Source organism: Schistocerca nitens, chromosome 4, assembly GCF_023898315.1.
Source record: "Schistocerca nitens isolate TAMUIC-IGC-003100 chromosome 4, iqSchNite1.1, whole genome shotgun sequence".
Classification (NCBI taxonomy): domain Eukaryota; kingdom Metazoa; phylum Arthropoda; class Insecta; order Orthoptera; family Acrididae; genus Schistocerca; species Schistocerca nitens.
In genome coordinates, this window is record NC_064617.1 from 501,793,237 (window position 1) to 501,813,252 (window position 20,016).

General features: G+C 38.0%; 2 protein-coding genes and 1 non-coding gene across 6 annotated transcripts in view; 2 read left to right on the forward strand and 1 right to left on the reverse strand.

Moving 5' to 3' along the window:
* Positions 1-6,742: 6,742 nt before the first annotated feature.
* Positions 6,743-6,816, forward strand: Trnas-uga (transfer RNA serine (anticodon UGA)). The gene has a single exon. It is a non-coding gene; the product is annotated as a tRNA-Ser (tRNA).
* Positions 6,817-8,886: 2,070 nt separating this feature from the next.
* Positions 8,887-10,525, forward strand: LOC126252390 (uncharacterized). The gene is made up of 2 exons (XM_049953280.1): positions 8,887-8,990; positions 10,207-10,525. Exons 1-2 carry the CDS (start codon positions 8,977-8,979, stop codon positions 10,523-10,525), a joined length of 333 nt encoding a protein of 110 aa, XP_049809237.1. The 5' UTR covers positions 8,887-8,976.
* A 3,798-nt stretch (positions 10,526-14,323) lies between these two features.
* The window catches only part of LOC126251341 (zinc finger protein 667-like), a 130,337-nt gene continuing 124,644 nt past the window's right edge, over positions 14,324-20,016 (reverse strand). For all 4 annotated transcript variants that reach the window (XM_049951702.1, XM_049951703.1, XM_049951704.1 and 1 more), the window contains one exon: positions 14,324-15,400. In XM_049951702.1, coding sequence (XP_049807659.1) covers positions 15,005-15,400 — 396 coding nt within the window. In that variant the 3' untranslated portion in view covers positions 14,324-15,004. The remainder of the gene's footprint in view (positions 15,401-20,016) is intronic.

The window sequence follows — 20,016 nt, forward strand, 5'->3', positions numbered from 1 at the left end:
CTTTTCCCCCTTCATATTTTCCTTCATCCTTACCTTTTTCTCCCTCCCATTTTTCTCCCTCAGTTCATACCCACTCCCTACATATCTTTCTGTGCTACCCTCTGTACTTTTTCATCTTGTTGTGCAGCCGTAAAGTTGTCTGTCCGAAGACCTGCCTCTTACCACTATCACTTCTTGCATCCTTCCCTACTCCCTCCCACATCCATCAACTCAGGCAATTACTTTCGATAGTCAAGTGTCAATAACTAGTCTTGCTGTGACCAGGGGAGTGTGCTTTCGAAAATCTGTGTATGCAAATGTGTGTATGAATGATGGTAAAAGAACTAGTGCTCCAAAGCTAGTGTGAATGCTATTTTCTGTTATGTGTTACTGCGTTCCATGTGTTGATTAAGTGTAGGTGAGTGGCAGCCTTTCCCTAATTTCACTTATTGCTCCATCCAAGATTTCAATTATTTTTACATTTTGATAGTGCTGCATAATTCCATCATATTATTTATGTGTTTCAGATTTTCATGTTCTTGAAGGATCTGCCATAAGCATTTTCTATTCATTCAGTCACAGCCCTTTTTGAAATCTATAGATGTTGTATAATTAGCTAGACTGAATTCTCTGCCTTTTCAATTAGCATTTTTTGTTTTGTGTGCATTAGTCCACGTTCCAAGGCATATTTTTGTGTCTAATGTTTTGTCTTCCAATTCTGGAGCAGTTACAGTCTCAAACAAGCTCAGTAAGCTAAATATTTGTACATATTGAAGCAACAGTCAGTTCATGACATCATCAGATCGATGCCTAGATCGCAGAGTCACGCCATTGCATGTCAGGTAGCTTGCAATGGGAAAGAGTGGGTGCTGTTTGCTTTATTTGGCACTAAGGCCTACATCTTGTCTAATTAGTGCTATATACAGAAAACAGCACTTCTTCCCCATACAAGCTCCATAACATACAACAATGAGATTGTTCAAACTTAGGCAGCAATATAATCATGTTATGAACAAACTACTTCATGGATACTACGATAGTACTGGGCACTACACACTGTAGATTTAATAGTTTGGCTCGAGCCCCAATGTGCTATGGTACAAAAAAATATACATTTGTTACACTCAAATCTCAACTTAATTGAGTAGCCCAAAGATGTGGCTAGTCTCAATGTTTGGCTACATTTTTTGTCACAGGGTGCCAACTCACACCTGTCGTAAACTCAAATTTCAAGCTGAAATAAAATATAAAAAAAAAAAAACAATGCAGGCAGGTATTGCAGTGAAATTTAAAAATATTGTGTCTCTCTCGTTGATTTATATTTTGAACAAGTAGTTTATTTCTATTTTTTCATGAATAGTCTTCAATATATTGACTAAATACTTAAAATGCAGTCTGAGGGGCTTTTACGTAAGGGTGGCTGTTAATAACTGATGCTACAACACTACACTATAGAATTCATATGTCACAATCACAGCACTCGACAGTCTGTTCACAGTTCACAAAATACACTGTTGCCTGCTGTCCTAAACCACTATACTGAACTCAACTAGATCATTTTCGAACGTCGCTACGTACATACTTGTCCCCAATCATGGCTACCAACCCAATACTACTCCCAGATGAGTGGCATGTTCAGCTCTTAGCTTCGCTCAAACTTCACTGTCCTCAAAGATGGCTGCCCAATCCACCCTTTAAATGACTGCCTCACTCAAAACCATGTTTGACAAAGAAATTATGAATAATCTAAAACTAAACACAAAAACACATATGATATATTCAAAAATATGGAAAATTTATGGGAAATAACAATTTAAAGTCTAATTTTTTTGTATCTTCCACCAGTTTTTCACAAATAATGTTCTTGTGGCATGTTTTTGCTTTTCCCAGATTTTTGATACTAAACATAAACAAACAAATTGAAATACATACTTAATTACTCATCTACCTCTTCATACTTTAGAATGCTGCCACTAGTTTCGTCTCTTTAAATTAATTTATTACCAAAAACACTGTTTCTCTCAGTCAAATCCCATATTCTGACCTCTCATTCAAAGATGGTACAAATTCTACTAAATCGGATATGATTGCTCGATGCAGTTCTACTAGCCGCATCCATAGACTTTTTGTTCATATTAATCAGCCACAGCATTGCCGAGATATTAGCTTTTGAACTTTCATAAATTTACAATTTTTAAGACAACAATAACTTTTAAACTATTATATATTTATGTGGTGCGTCTAGATAATTTAGCTTCACATAATTTTCTCTCCATGAGTGCCAACTCACATCTCTGTGTCACTCTTAGTTTTGTTTTTATCTATTTTTCTCTGGAATATAAATTCCTCCAAGCATGCTAACACTGCTATACATGTCCCTGCCTAGCTCCCACTCCGGTTTTACCAAGGCCACGTAAACGCTAGCTGCTCACCATAGCCCCATAGCAACCGTCAGCCACATGCTCTACAGCAGTAAACTGCCACTCTAATCTCCCTCCACAGCTTGTACACTCACAATTACCCCCTCTTGTTATTGCATAAACTCAGTGCATGGTGTTGCAAGTAGCACCAAACCCAGTCTGTGTCCTCAGAAACAAAATAATACACAAATATAAACTCTACATATGATAGCAGAAAAATTGAAATGAACAAGTCCCTATAGAATCTTATGTGGCAGCATTTCCTACCCTAACTTAACTAAACTTATGCTAAATACATTTATTCATCAGCATTTCCATGATGCTGATATGATTGGCCAAAGGTTGTAAGTAACAAAACATAAACGAATCGAAGGTGGACCAGCAATTATTCTTAAATTCCTCTGAATATTGTCCTTTTTTATCAATCTTTTTATTTCAATGCACTAAATTTCTTAGTATAAATTATGCAGCACATACAGTAAGCATTACACCTTTGTTGTCTTCTGTGGTGTGCCTCTGGCCTGCATCAGTGCTGGAGCTCAGATCTCAGGCACCATTTCTCAAGTTCTCCTACCACTCAGCTAACCTGATTCTACCAGGAACAAATAAAATTCACCTGATCAGTTTCTGTCAGCAGAGGTGTCCAAGTGCCAAGAACCAGTCAGGTGTAAACCCAACCCCTCTGATATCCAGATTTGACACAGTTAAAGCCAAATTTCAGGGCAGAACCTGACACAAACGTACAGATAAGATGATGTGACTTACCGAACGAAAGCGCTGGCGGGTCGATAGACACACAAACAAACACAAACACACACACACAAAATTCAAGCTTTCGCAACAAACTGTTGCCTCATCAGGAAAGAGGGAAGGAGAGGGAAAGACGAAAGGATGTGGGTTTTAGGGGAGAGGGTAAGGAGTCATTCCAATCCCGGGAGCGGAAAGACTTACCTTAGGGGGAAAAAAAGGACGGGTATACACTCGCACGCACACACACACATATCCATCCACACATATACAGACACAAGCAGACATCTCACAAGCCACTCTAATTTCCCCACACAGTTTATACGATCACAATACATACAAACAGTTTGGTCTCCTGGGATCATTTTTGAGATTTTAACTGTTTTCTGAGTCACTATGGTCTCTGATGATATCCTCAGCATTAGGAGACAGAATGTGAGGCAGATAAGTACGCCATGAAACATGGCCTAATGCCCATAAAACAAATATCTCCATGGACAAAATTACCAGCTCTGAAAGCCTGCATTTTATGCTTTTCAATGAGTTCTCATATAGAAAAACATTGTCAATACATGAATGTGTTTTCCTCAAATCATGTTTTCTTCACTAAGTTTTGACTCACTGATAATGTTTATCTTGCTATATAATTTCTTTGACTGTAGCATTTCTGCTGGCTTTTTCGAAAGGCAGACATTTCTTTGTATATCTTCCACATTACTACTAGTCTTCTTTGACACCAGTAAATATTCACTCTTTCTTTGTGTTGTAATCTGCCATACTTCATTAATTTTATATCCAGGACGTTTCTCATAGTTGGACTTACTGAGAGCAGATGTAACACCGACAGACGGTCTATTCCTTCAGATTCCACAATAAACTCTTCCACAGCTTTTACTTCTTCATATTCAGATAAAACAGACACAGAGGGGAGAATCATCAGATAATCATTGCCATGGTGGAAGCAACAAGTTAAAGGGTTAAAAGCACGGTTTAATACCACAGTGAAACATAATGTGTTGGTAAATTCTACATTCACAGCTTTCAACACCGTACCACATTATCAACTGATAACCAAAATATGATCACACGTCTTCTAAAACCATACATCTTCACAAGTATGACTGACCCCACGAAGTTTGGGCTACTAATATGCAGTATGTTATAGTGGATGACAAATGTTCTACAAAAGTGAAAGTAGTATTGGGTATACCCCCAGGGATCATAAAATGGCTCTAATGTTCTCATTGTACTCCACAGGTAAGTATCATTCTTGGAAAATTGTATGGAAGTGCAGGAAGACTTGGATCAAATTTTTGCTTGGATGAACGTTGGGTTGCTTTAAATGTGGTTAAATGTAAAATAATGCCTATAACAAAGAGAAAGAATCCAGTAGTATCCAGTTACAAGGTTAGTGGAACATCTCTGGAGCATGTTACATCATTTAAATATTTAGGGGTAATACAAGGGATGTGAAGTGGGATGAACAGGTTAAATCAGTATTAGGGACGGTGTATGGAAGACTTAGATTTGTTAAAACGATTCTGAGAGAGCACTGCCGAAAACATATACAAGGTACTAGTGTGACCAATTCTGGAGTTTTACTTCAGGAATCCTTACCAAATAGGCTGACAACAGACTTCAAATGAATTCAAGGATGTGTTGCTAGCATTGTAACAAGTAAGAGTAACTCATACAAAAGACCCATGGAAACTTAAATGGGAGTCTTTGGAAGAAAGTTGATGGACTTCTTAAACCATTTTGGGTAGATTTAGAGAACTGGTATTAGAGGAATGTTGCACAGTAGTTCTGTTGCTCCTATAATATATCTCATGCAAGGGATTGTGCTATGTTACACATATTATTTTGTTCATCCTCTAGTACGAGTACATTTCCGAATGGCTCCCCTTGGTAGACAGGCAGAGAAACGAAACAGAAAACTTTGATAAGCTTTTGGGTGATCTCGTTCTTTGGAGATAACTAGAGAGAACACACACACACAGACACACACACACACACACACACACACACACACACACACAGCTATTTTGATGACTACATTGTACCATTACTGCAGCTCAAGCTGCTTGATATAGTTATTCTGCTACTTGATTAAACTTTGAACTTAGTCGCAAATCACTTTATGCAGTTAATCTTTTTTGGTCTGCTTGAGAATATAAAAGCTAGTGTTGTTGCAAAATTGTGGAAGCTCTTAACTTGGTTTTCCGATTCTTTCCTGGTGTATTAGCCCAAACATCTAATTAGTAGGTCAATATTTCAGTGTGGTGATGAAGAAACATCACAAGACTGAATAAATAAGTGGAAAGAATATGATAATAAACATAAATCTGTCAGAAATAAAATATGTCTACACACACTTTGCTCCTTAATCTTAAAACCAGGGATCAAACACTTCATGCAAAGCTGCACAACAGTAAATAAACATAGGAATGCCATGGATACAATAAAGATGGAGAGATATTCCTGGGCCTTACACGTCTTAAAATAAATTTATTTTTATTCAATTCAGGAACAAACTGAGGAGCTGTGCATAATAGCTACACATTCGAACTTGGAGTTTTCTTTTCCCCTCTCCAGAGCACACACATAAGCAGGTATGCGTGTCAGTGTGTACTGTTACACTTGTTTTCTGAAGGTCCACAAGAGAAAGTTACGTAATAGTGTTAAGACTTTATTTATGTACTGTGCAACACCACCTCTAATATGTGAGTGATTGTCTATTTCATATCAGTGTTTGTTTCCCTTCAAAATTAATGTACCTGAAGCGTGTGACATTTTTTAGATACACTGCCAAAGTTAGTGTTCAAATCTGTGAGCACCAAAATTCTCACTGCAATGAAATTTACAGGCCACAGTGACAGCAGATGCAAACATTCTATTATTGTAGCATAATATAATGCCAGGCCACTAAATCAGCCGTGGCTGACCATTGTATAAAGACTGGCCATACTATGGACTATGAAAAACAAAAATACTCTGTCAATCCTCCTACTTCTGGGACTGCGTTACTAAAGAGGGCATCAAAATCCGACTACAGGATGATCTAATTAATAAAGACAGGGGCCTTCAACTTAGTGAGGCTTGGAACCCTGTACTCAGCCTGGAGAAAAAGATGCAGTCCCACAGATCGAGGACTGCCCCGACGGTGGCAGCAGCGAGATTGCAGACCCCAGTTCAGACCCAGGCGCTGCTTCCCCCACCACCTCCAGTAGCTGCCGCACCGGCCGCACCAAAGACATCAGGAGAAAAACGGTGGAGGGGGTAATGGCTAGTATATATAGGGAGCCAAGAGGAACAGCACAGCATTCAGAATGAGATTTTCACACTACAGCGGAGTGTGTGCTGATATGAAACTTCCTGGCAGATTAAAACTGTGTGCCAGACTGGGACACTCCGCTGCAGAGTGCAAATTTCATTCTGGAAACATCCCCCAGGCTGTGGCTAAGCAATGTCTCCGCAATATCCTTTCTTTCAGGAGTGCTAGTTCTGCAAGTTTCGCAGGAGAGCTTCTGTAAAGTTTGGAAGGCAGGAGACGAGGTACTGGCAGAAGTAAAGCTGTGAGGACAGGGCGTGAGTCATGCTGGGTAGCTCAGTTGGTAGAGCACTTGCCCGTGAAAGGCAAAGGTCCCGAGTTCGAGTCTCGGTCCGGCACACAGTTTTAATTTGCCAGGAAGTTTCATATCAGCACACACTCCGCTGCAGAGTGAAAATCTCATTCTGGAAACATCCCCCAGGCTGTGGCTAAGCCATGTCTCCGCAATATCCTTTCTTTCAGGAGTGTTAGTTCTGCAAGTTTCACAGGAGAGCTTCTGTAAAGTTTGGAAGGTAGGAGACGAGGTACTGGCAAAAGTAAAGCTGTGAGGACAGGGCGTGAGTCGTGCTTGGGTAGCTCAGTTGGTAGAGCACTTGCCCGCGAAAGGCAAAGGACCCGAGTTCGAGTCTCGGTCCGGCACACAATTTTAATCTGCCAGGAAGTTTCAGCACAGCATTCATCAGGAACCACCTGAAGATGGCAGCGTGTACGTCTGCTGAAATATTGTGGAGAAAATACGATGCTACCCGCTCGGATACCCAAGAACTGTTCAAAGAGGTACATGATTCACCATTCTCTTTCTACTCATTGTTGTGGCTAACAATCAAGCTTTACATTCTTCTGCCAGCAGGTGTTTCCCACAGGATAATTTTTTCACTGTCATCAGTTTAAATGTATGGTACTTTTCCAATTCACACCATTTCACATGTTGTGTGTGCTTTCTGTGTGAAGATACAGTGTTTTTGCCTGTCCTACGAAGTTCAAAGTGCCAACAGGGAAATGTCTTGTGAAAGGGAAAGATTTAGAAAATACGATTGAGGTGGTCAAAAGATCAAGAAAAAGCTACAACATGACCAGTTTTTGAACCAACAAAAAGGCACTTTTGAATGATTGCTTTGACCAACAACTTCAGACAGTGAAACTAATGTGTGGTTAAAGGACAATGGCATTAACAGTAGCCTCTCATCATGTGGTACTTTAGATACAAGTACACATGAAGTATTGGAATATACACATCCTACTATTCTAAATTCAGGTGGGCCTAGTAGCAACAATGGTGAAGTAATCACAAATTCGGACCCACGCACTTGGCCTAATATGTTACCATCCTCCATGATAAATGAAATTGTACAGAAAGGCCCTACTAAAATTGTAAATTTTGAGTATCCTTTAAATCAGAATAGAAAAAAAAATTAATTTATTTTTACATAAGAACGCTGCCAAATGGAGAAAAAAAAAAAGGGGGATCGTAAATGACTTGTGTATTTAAAATATAATGACAAAGTTTTTTTGTAAACTTTTTGGATCTCCTTCAAATACTCTGTCAAGTGATGGACTTTGTGACTGGGTTCATTTGGGAAATCGGCTTCAAGAGCATGAACAACCATTTGAAACAAAGAAGTGGTGTTGATCAAATTGACATTTAACTACTGGGAAAAGAGAAGGAACATTGGTTTCAGGTTCTAAGAATAATTATACTCGCCATCAGGTACCAAGAGAACATAATATAGCCTTAAGGGGAACCGGCAACAAGCTCTATCAACAAAATAATGGTAATTTTCTTGGTTTGATCAAAATGATGTAAGAATTTGACCCTGTTTTGCAGTAACATTAAGGCAGGCAAAAACTCTAGAAATTCATGACCATTACCTTGGGAAAAACATCCAAAATGAACTCATCAATTTGTATGTCAACAAACTAAAAAACATCATTGCTAATTTTGTAAAGAAAGCAAATATTTTTCTGTCGTACTTGACTGTACTTCGGATACAAGCTACAATGAACAAATGATGTTGACTGTTAGATTAGTAAATTTATCAGAAGACGCAGTGACTGTAGAAGAACATTTCCTCAACTTTTTACATCACTTCAACAATGGGCGAAAGTTTGACTGAAACCCTTTTGTCAAAACAAGATCAACTAGGACTTAATATTCATGATTGCAGAGGCAAAAGTTACGATAATGGTCAAAAATGAAAGGTTATCAAAGTGGTGTTCAAGCCAGAATCCTAAAGTGCAATCCAAGATCATTTCATACGCCATGTGCCAGCCACAGTCTTAATCTTGTGTGATCAGGTGCGGCAAAACCTACAGCAAAAGCACTCACATTTTTTGGTGTAATTCAAAGAATATACATTGTTTTCAGTGCATCCACTCAGAGAAGAGAAATCTTATTGAACAGGTTACCATCTTTAACAGTGAAGAAGATTTCATACACTCGATGGGAAAGTAGGGTGGAGAGTGTCGCAGCTAAAATGCACCAGACAAGAGAAGTCACGGATGCCCTTCTTGAGGTGAGTAACAGCACTGCTGAATTGTAAACAAAGAGTGAAGTATACTTGCTTGCTGTGAATGAATTAGAAAGCTTCAAGTTTACTGTAGGCATTGTCATTTGGTATGACCTTCTCTTTGCCTTTACCGTAGCAAGTAAGGCACTTCAGGCAGACAACAGGGATCTGAAAGTAGCAACTAACAATATTATGAAAAGGAAAGTTGCTACTCATCATACAGCAGAGACGCTGAGTTGCAGATAGGCACAACAAAAAGACTTGTGCCTATCTGCAACTCAGCATCTCCGCTATATGGTGAGTAGCAACTTTCCTTTTCATAATAGTGTAACATTCCAGCCTGGATTTTCCATTGTTTGACAGTAACAACTAAATCCCTTGCAAATCTGGTGAAATTTATCAAGAATTTTCATGAAGAAAGTTTTCTGAATGTGCAGATAACAGCAAAAGAGCTAGCTGAAAGTTTACAAATTGAACCAAAATTTGGAGAAAATAGAACTGGCAAGAAGGTGAAGCAATTTGATTATGAAGGTGATGACATGGTTTGCAAAGCTCAACCTTCAAAGGAGAAATAAAAAATCGATTTTTTTTCTACCCTGTCATTGACACAATGTTAAAAAGTTCGAAAGAATGGTTTGGTCAACTGGCTAAGTATTCTGAAATATTCAGCTTTTTGTTTTCTCTGAAAAGTTTAAAATACATACAAGATGAAGAACTAAAAATGCTATGTAAAAACCTTAAGAAAAAGCCAACTGTAAACATAAATGGTGAATGTTAAAAAGACATTCTTGCATCTGGCCTTTTGACAGAAATTAAAGTATTCAGAGAAATGGTGCCCAAGGATGTGAAAACACTTATATTAACCCTGAGGCGGGCGCGTGGCGGCATACAGTGCCACCAATTTTGTTTCCGCTGAATAATTACGTCAGTGAGCCGAGCACACAACAGTGGTGCTAGATATGCTTCGATTGTTTAGTCACGCGCCAAACTACATTACTGCACTATCATTATACCCACCATAACAGCTGTGTTTCACCTGTGAAGTGGACAACTGCACCGAGACAGCACTGCGTACTGCACGCGCCCGGTAATGTAAGTCCATGCAGCTGTACCACTGGTGGATGTTTTGATGATTAGAAGCTTTCTTTTATAACTCTGTGGGTGAATGATGATTTAGTTATTAACATTGCTTTGGTATTAGAATTATTTTATTGTCTCCCAGGTCCGCACAAAGGAAAGGACTAACACCAGAAGAAATTGAGTGTCTTCTTCTGCAATCATCTGACAAAGAAGATTACGCAGATTTCTCTGACAGCGATGAGGAAGCAGAAACAATTGAAACTGCAGATCATTACAGCGAATCTGAGCAGTCATGCGTTGATGGGAATGAAGTGAAAGGAATGCCACATGATTACTGCCATTTTTATATTCGTAAGGACCAAGAAACTTTGTGGATAAATAATCCGTTAGCACTACCAGGGAAACCAAAATGTAAGAATATAATCAAAGTCCTACCTGGCCCGAAACGTACTGGTAGATAAGCTAAAATTGAAATTGAAAGTTTTCTCAAATTGTTTGATCCTGGGATAATTGATTACGTCGTTGCAAACACAAACAAGTACATAAATAACAAGAGATCATCTGTGAATTACTCGAGGGCTAGAGATTGCAAAACTACTTCTGCTTCTGAAATAACGGCTCTTTTAGGAGCACTGTTTCTCATTGCTGTATAAAAAGGAGCACGCACAAATGTATTAGAACTGTGGGCATCAAATGGAACAGGAATGATTATTCTAAGGGCAACATTTAGCTACAAGCGCCTTCTGTTCTTGCTCCGGTCACTCAGGTTTGACAATACTTCTACAAGAAAAGAACGACTAGCAACTGATAAACTTGCTGCCATCCGCAATCTCCACCCAGCATTTCTGAACAACTGTAGAAATAACTACAGTCCAGGGGAGTTCACAACCATAGACAAAATGCTTGTCACATTTTGCGGACGTTATGGTTTTGTTCAGTACATGCCCAATAAGCCCGCTAAGTATGGATTGAAGTTGTATGCATTGTGCAATAGCTAGACCTTCTATACTTTTAATTTTGAAGTATACTGCAGCAGACAGAATCCTGGACCATATGTTGCATCTAACCAGGCAATGGATATTGAGAAGAGATTGGTTGAGCCAATCAAGGGAACTCACAGGAATGTAACTATGGACAACTACTACAGTAGTTACCCTGTAGCCCAGCATCTTTTAGAAAATGGGCTAACGTTCATTGGATCATTTAAAAAGAACAAGAAGGAAATTCCTCCGGAATTTTTGCCCAACAGATCGCTAGAAATTGGAAATTGTCTTTTCGGATTTCAAGATGACTTCTGTCTTGTTTCGTGCCAAACAAAAAGGAACAAGGCTGTGCTTTTCCTGTCATCAACGCATGAAACTGCTGAAATCGACACCGCTACGGGCAAGTCTGTTGTAAATTTGGACTACAATGCAACAAAAGGTGGAGTTGATACTGTGGATTATATGTGTACATCCTACTCTACACAAAGGACCACAAGAAGATGGCTCTTAGCATTGTTTTTTCGTTACGTGGATATTGCTGGGATAAATTCCCAGGTCTTCTTTTTAGCAAACAATCCAGAGAAAAGATTCAGAAGAAGAACCTACCTAACAAACCTGGCCTTGGCTCCGATAGACTGCCATTTAAAAGAAAGGGCTCAGCTCTCTACTCTACCAAGAGATATTCAAGGATTTCTGTCACCTCAGTAATCAATTCCCACCAATCATGATGAGACTGTAAGAAGGTGTGGGAGGTGCCATATTTGTGGTGGTAAATAAATAATAAAACTACTGTCACTTGCAATAGCTGCAAAAGATTTGTTTGCAAGCAACAATGCCACAATGTTGTCACATGTAATGATTGCAGAGCTTCTCCAGAGGAAGAAAGTGTGTGATTCTTGATATGTATTTACTGACTGTCTTATTATTACTACAAAGTTTTTATACATATTACATGTTTTTGCAAAACTTGCTTTAACAATGGTAAACAATCAAATCATATCTGTGGTTATAATTTATTTAGAATTTGTTATTAAAGTAGCGCTTAGGAAATATCCTGGAAACGTATGTCAGATATTCTGTAACAATTTTAATTTTCCCATGCACCTTGGGTATATGTGTACAGATCATATTAAAAGTTGCTGTTAAGAATTATGTTATAAACAATAAATAATTAATTCCACCAAAAAATAAAAAAAACTGCTTTTTTATGTATTTAAATGTAGGCGGCACTGAGTGCCGCACGCGCCCGCTGATGCAACAATCTTAAGCGCACCTGCCGCAGGGTTAATATGGAAATACTTGTCTCACTGGAAACTCATTTTCTAACATTTATATCCTTACAGAATTTTGCTAAATGTGCCAGTGACTCTTGCCTCTGTTGAAAGGAGCTGTTCGCATTTAAAGCTTATCAAGAATTATTTCAGAAGCAGCATCTCGCAAGGTAAACTGTCTTCTTTTGCCATGCTGTCAATGGAACATGAAATGGTTTCAAAATTGAATTTTGAAGATATTATGGATGAATTTGCTTGTCAAAAAGCAAGGAAAAGGTTTTTTGTGTAAAGTGTGTAAAGCAGAAAACCCTTAGTGGGTATAACCTAAAACTGATTTAATTTCTTGTAAATAAAGAGCACAGTCAAGTGATGGAAACATTTAAGTATATACCCTGAATAACACTTGTGAACCTTACTTGAATTTGAATTTCATTAAATTGGAAGGATTCTCATACCTAAGTTGGTTTTTATTATTAACGTTTTAGTAATTACCATACCTATTAAGGTTCCATCTCCAACTAATTATTTTCCTATCACAACAGTAGTTCTGCTGCAGTAACAGTATTTTGATATAGTGGTATTATGTCGATGACAAAACTTGGGATACTTTTGAACATGACAAAGGTGTATAACCTGTGTTGGAGGTGGGGCAGGAAGGAGGGGAATGTGGGAGAGCCCTGCTTGGAAGTTTTGTACATGGTCCCTTGCCAGCTAAGGTGGGCCCTGGTTCACTATTTTACCTACTGTTATACTGTGTTTACCCATGTGAGAGAGAGTGAGAAAACTGCTTAAAATCCACACTCAGGCTAACTACTGCACCAAACCAAGGGGTATGACGTCTAGTATCAATCCAAATCTGTATAACATATGTGTGTCTTGAAAGCCACTGTACAAAATGTTTTGATTTAGGGGCACGTTGTTTCAACATTACCATCATAGTGAAGAAAGCAACTGTCATTCTTTTCTGAATGGTAAGGATTTTTGAATTGTTATAGGTGCACCCTCAAAATCTTCACACAAACACCTGCTTTTGAGTTTTGTGATTTGGTCAAATCATTGTATTATGCCAGGTTTTGTTGCCTACAATAATGCTAGTCACACAGCAACTAAACCACTTTAGAATTCTTTCTGCCCCTAGCACTTCTTTGCATTACAAAACATCATGTGATTCACCTCAAACCTCACACACTGTTTAGAAAAACAGGTAAACTGAGAACAGCCACGCACACTTTTCTTTAAGGTACCATATCTTGATGCCAACAGATTGATACACCAAGAATCTCATATTCAACAACTTCCATACAAGCATTCTTCTTGTAAAATTACTGGTGGTGGTGGTGGTGGTTAGTGTTTAACGTCCCGTCGACAACGAGGTCATTAGAGACGGAGCGCAAGCTCGGGTTAGGGAAGGAAATCGGCTGTGCCCTTTCAAAGGAACCATCTCGGCATTCGCCTGAAACGATTTAGGGAAATCACGGAAAACCTAAATCAGGATGGCCGGAGACGGGATTGAACCGTCGTCCTCCCGAATGCGAGTCCAGTGTGCTAACCACTGCGCCACCTCGCTCGGTAAAATTACTGGTATTTATCTTTATAATAATTATTAGGCACATTTTTACAGTAGCATTTCTGTTGTTATCCTGACTCATTAGCACCATATATATTATTAAGTGACTGTTGCAGCTTAATACACAAAACAGTAACTTGTTTACTTACCAGAAAACAGACACAAAAGTTTCATATGACCATTACAAACTGTGTTAAGTCTTACACTAACATGTCAATGTAAGTGACAAAGAGTGTGAGGAATTACTGTTTATCAACATGTAACTTCAAATGCTTGGATTTGGAATAAATAAATGATCACAACAAATTTGTAAAAGATAAAGTGCTCATACATTTTTCTTCATGTCAATGTTGCTGTCATATTTTCTTTTTTTATGTTAGATGTTGGTAATGCACAATGATACATTTGTTAAATAAATGCCATAAGAAATGTCTCCAATCTTTCTTTAATTATCTCCAAACATTGACAACTGATTCTTTATAAGATGCAATACACAGGATTAAATTATTGCAAAGGTATATTAATACCAGTAAAATTTTAAACCAGAGTTACTAGGAATTCCAGAAAAGACAAAATGAACACTTACAACAGAACCTGAGACTTTTACAATTATGTCTATTAAGTGCTGATTTCAGTAAAAGAAGGCTTCATATAACTCCTCAACTAATGGCATTTTAAAGACATGTTCATCCAGACAAATTTTCTGTATGCCTAATAAAAGATCAGCAATTTATGACTTGATATATAATTTCTGTCAGTGTTGCAGATCAAGGTCCTTCACACACACAAGTATTTACATGTGATAACAAATAGTTACGTCATCACAAGTCAATACTGTGTACTTATTTCAATAAATTTTTATAAGAAAGAAAATGATAGTAGATTGAAGTTGCACAGCCTGAGTTTTACCTACTATACAATCACAGTTTTATATTTTCCTTTGATTTGCACCAATACTGCAGAATTTACATTCTTTCTTCCCTAATGTGTTTTCCGTTTTACAGAGCTTTTATCTTTAGTGCTGTATGAAACACAAATATATTACTAAATTTCATTCAAATCATCACTCCAGCTAAAACAAAAGGCCAAGTTTAAAATATCACTCAAGTACCTATCCTGCTAAGAAGCAAGTGATGCACTATTACTTTCTGCATTCTCTTCACTGTCACCATTCATTGCAACAGGTAAAAGACCATTCTTGTGATCGTTTACATGTAAAACAAATCCTTCTTGATTTACAGTTTTGAAGGGGCAGTGAATGCAGGAAAACACACCACTCTGTCCAGGATGTTTTGAGCTTAAATGATTTTTATATGAACTACTCTGTATTGCTGTGTATGGGCAATGAGGACATCGATATGGTCTCTGGCCAGTATGACGCATTATGTGCCGACGCAAAGAGTTGTGGTCACCTGTCCGATATGCACACATAGGGCAGGCATGAGGTTTCTCACCAGTATGCTGACGGAGGTGCATCTGCAGCATAGCTCTGCGAGCTGAAGCATGACCGCAAACCTAAAAAAGAAAAGACTGACTGAGGAATATGATCTGCGAACAACAGCTGTGAAGCGTAATTCAGTATAACTGCCTTTTCCACCCATGTTATTTTTATGGCTTGAACTAGCCAAAAGAGCAATGGTAGCACAATAAGTTATTGAACACCAAACATCTGACCAGCTTGCTTAATTTCAGTAAATTAGAATTATTCAACCTACTAGTTTGTGGTGTGTTCTTTACCTCATATGCTGGATAAATTTTTACAAGGTGGTTTACAAAAGTAACTGTTTTTCAAAAAGATGCAATAACTTTGGTGCATAGTAAAGTGCAGAGTTGTAATGTGGCAAATTCATAATTTTTTATTTTTGTTCTGAAAGTCTTTAGTCAAGACAGCTACCATGCCAAGAACTACAACCTACAACCTACCTATCAGGTGTTTCTACATACAACTGCAATACTGTATCAACTTGATGGGTGATTATATAAAATAATAACAAAATAATAAATCTGAATTAATTTCTAATAACAAAATAAGTAAAAAATAAAGTAATATAAATTTTCTTACAAAATGGAACCTGTAGATCTAAATATCACTAATAATTAGTGTCCTACTCAAATGTAACCAAATAAATAAAATCTAATTATGTACAAATATCAGACTCTATGAACACATGACAGGATGATGATTCCAACACATACATTGCTTTCCCTGTCATTCATCCAGTACTGAACTCACACAGTGTTATGTACTATAGTGACATTTTATTGTTTATTGTTAAAGGTAAAATTTGTGGGAGATGCCTGGTTTTTGTTAATGTACGCCTCGGTTCACATGAAATGCCCTCAGTTGTTGCGAAGCTTGTGAAAATGCCAAATGCTCGAATTTTAATCTAAAGTAGCAAGATGCCTAAACATCTTATATATGGCTAAAACTGCAAGAAACTTTATTCTTATGCCATGGAATGTAGTGCAATTTAATCGGGTGATGCTGCGGGTATTAGATTAGGAAATCAGACACTTAAAGTAGTAACTGATTTTTGCTATTTGGGGAGCAAAATAACTGATAATTGTCGAAGTAGAGAGGATACAAAATGTAGACTGGCAATGGCAAGAAGAGAAATTTGTTAACATCGAGTATAGATTTAAATGTCAGGAAGTCATTTCTGAAAGTATTTGTAAGGAGTGTAGCCATGTATGAAAGTGAAACATGGACGATAAAATAGTTTGGACAAGAAGAGAATAGAAGCTTTCGAAATGTGGTGCTACAGATGACTGCTGAAGATTAGATGTGTAGATCACATAACTGATGAGGAGGTATTGAATAGAATTGGAGAGAAGAGAAATTTGTGGCACAACTTGACTAGAAGAAGGAATCAGTTGGTAGGACATGTTCTGAGGCATCAAGGGATCACCAATTTAGTATTGGAGGACAGCGTGGAGGGTAAAAATCGTAGAGGGAGACCAAGAGATGAATACCCTAAGCAGATTCAGAAGGACGTAGGCTGCAGTACGTAATGGGAGATGAATCAGCTTGCACAGGATGGAGTAGCATGGAGAGCTGCATCAAACCAGTCTCAGGACTGAAGACCACAACAACAACAACTTGACTCTTTCCACACTCCTGCAGGGAATCTACAGAACACGACAAATGATAGCCTGAATGGATGAATGCTAGCTACATGGAATGACAGGCACAAATAGGGAAAAGAAAAGAAAGCTTCACTTTAAGGACATTTCCACAACACTTGGACAGTTCTTGGTTGGAAAAGTATTTAATGAGTTGGAAAAAATCAGTAAATTGTTTTCAGAAAGCCCTGTTTTGAAACTTTTTGCCAGAATGGGACTTGAACCTGGAAACTTACCTTGATGCAAAAAAGGCAAAGTTTCGAGTTAATGCCCTGACATGGAGGTACTGGCAGAAGTAAGGCAGTGAGGGCAGGTTGTGAGTTGTGCCAGGGTGGATCAGTCAGCAGGAGTATTTTCTGCTAAACTCAAAGGTTTAGGTTTTGAGTTCCAGTCTGGCACACACTTTTCTTTGACCACGCAGTTCCAATAAACCATTTGTCAGAAGCAGAGACAGAAAAACAGTATATTATAAAGGAAGAAAACAACCATAAATGACTGCTCTCAGGCAACATCTGAACACATTTTAAAGGAAGAATTTACATGCACATACCTTACACACAAGGTATTTAGCTCTTCTTTAAATTATTTCTATAATAGTTTGGATTCAAATTCCACAACTATATCAAGCTAATAGCAGTAATAGGAAAGATGACTTAACACAAGATGGCACAGAAGAGGATGGGAGAACCCTGTTTAATTATGAAAGTCTACTACAGTCAAGATACCAAACTACATATCTAGAACTACATTCATATAATGAAGTGTAAACACAGTTGAATCTCTTCCTAGTATTGAACACAGAAAAAAATACAGATAAAATCATACGATGGTAATCCCAAAAGTAAAGTCTCCTATTTTTTTACAAGTACATAGACCTGTTTATTTCTACAATGGTTTACATCAGTTTACAGCATGAACATTCAGCTATTTTTTGACATAATCACCATTTCTGTCAATGCATTTTTGTAGACGCTGTGGCAGTTTTTGTATGCCCATGTCATACCAGCTCGCCGCCATGATGTTCAGAAAGTTATGAACCTCTTCTTTCACTTTGTCACTGAAGGTGAATCTCTGGGACCACAATTAACACTGACAGGTACTGTGAGACTCTGAAAAAACTCAAATGGGCAATTCACAACCAGAGAAGAGGAATGTTGAGCAAGGGTGTACACATTCTCCATGACAACGCTCGCGCACACATCGCTTGGCAAACTGTTTCTCTCCTGCAACAGTTTCAGTGGAACATAATGGACCTACCCACCCTATAGTCTTGACCTGGCACCCAGCGACTTTCACCTGTTCCCTAGGTTAAAAAACCATTTGGCTGGAAAGCGATTCAGCTCCGACGGCGAGGTGAAAGAAGAGGTTCATAACTTTCTGAACAGCATGGCAGCGAGCTGGTATGACATGGGCATACAAAAATTGCCACAGCGTCTACAAAAATGCATCGACAGAAAAGGTGATTATGTCAAAAAATAGCTAAATGTTCAAGGTGTAAACTGATGTAAACCACTGTAGAAATAAACAGTTCTATGTACTTATAAAAAAAAAAAAAACAATAGGAGACCTTACTTTTGGGATTACCCTCGTATGAACAAAATACGCTTTTATGAGAAGGTTAGTGAGAATGAAGAGATATAATGAAACAGTTAGAACCTAATTCAACTGTCTCTTTCTAAATATAACAAAATGCATTACATATACTGACAAAGACAAGACCTGCACCAATAAAGGTTTCAGTTTCAATACAGAGATTGCAAAAACTATACAATCAGTAAGATATAGTTATTTGTCCGGCAACAAAAGTGTATCTAGCAAAGCACTGGTAACTCATGCTAGTTTTATTGGTCCCTTTGATCCATGATCCACCTCTCCATAATAAACATGTGAAAAAGATACAGTAATAACAGAAAACGTTTGAAATGTGTGTAGCAAGAATTTTTAATTACTAATATATTTAAATCTTTCTGTTCAACGATATCCAATAAAGTACTTCAGAGTGGAATACCATTTTTCTAATGACAGGTTTTTAACAGTATTAAGTGTGAACTGAGTGAAATAGAAAAATCAATTAAACACACAAGTTTTGATGGAGGGGTTCCAACAATATTATGAAATGGACAGACAGCTACTAACATAAAGATGACATGTCGAGTTGTAAACAGGCAAAACAATAAGACTGTTACAGACAACGATTTTGACTAATTCCTTCTTTGGAAAGGAAAACACACACACCTTCACATAAAGCAAGTACAGCTGTGTTGTGGCCAGTCCTGGGTGAGCACTTTGCTTTACTAAAGCCCCCACAACACAGTTACTGTTTACAGCCATTGCATGAATATTAAAATGTCTGATGTAGAATATATGAGTGTAGAATTGAGAGATAACTCCACATACTCAACAGACAAAAGGCTGCTGCATGTGATGATTTTCTGTTAGATAATATATCAAATGCATGGAAAAAGCAGAACCCGTTTGATGACAGTCCATTGTAGGTTACATCCAGTCTAAGAAGAATTTCAAGAAGTTTCACACGACAGATGTCTGCAAGCATCAACCACGAGAGGTTCTGCTTTTCCACTAACAAAAAACTAAACAAACACACACATAATGAAACTCTGCAAGGAAACAAACTTCTCCAACCTAATAGTCGAGGGTGGATTCCAACGAATTCACAAAATTTTGAATGCTTACCACATTTGTGTTGTTAGCTAAAATAAATGGCACGTCCTCCATTAAACTCTCTACAGCCTTCGTGACACACTGCACTTCATTAAAATGTGCTATATGTACATCATAGACACCACACAGATCTGAATCCCCATGATGGAGTAAAAATCCATGGATCGGAGGAATTTTCCCTCCTTTGGAGAGAGATTGAATCTCTGTGACCAAATGGAGGAATGGTATGGCTAGAGCTTATAGACAATAAATTCAGGCCACAAAATAACCAAGCAGGGCATAACTTTCCTTTCAGCTAAAAGACAATGTCTTACAGAGACTGGGCA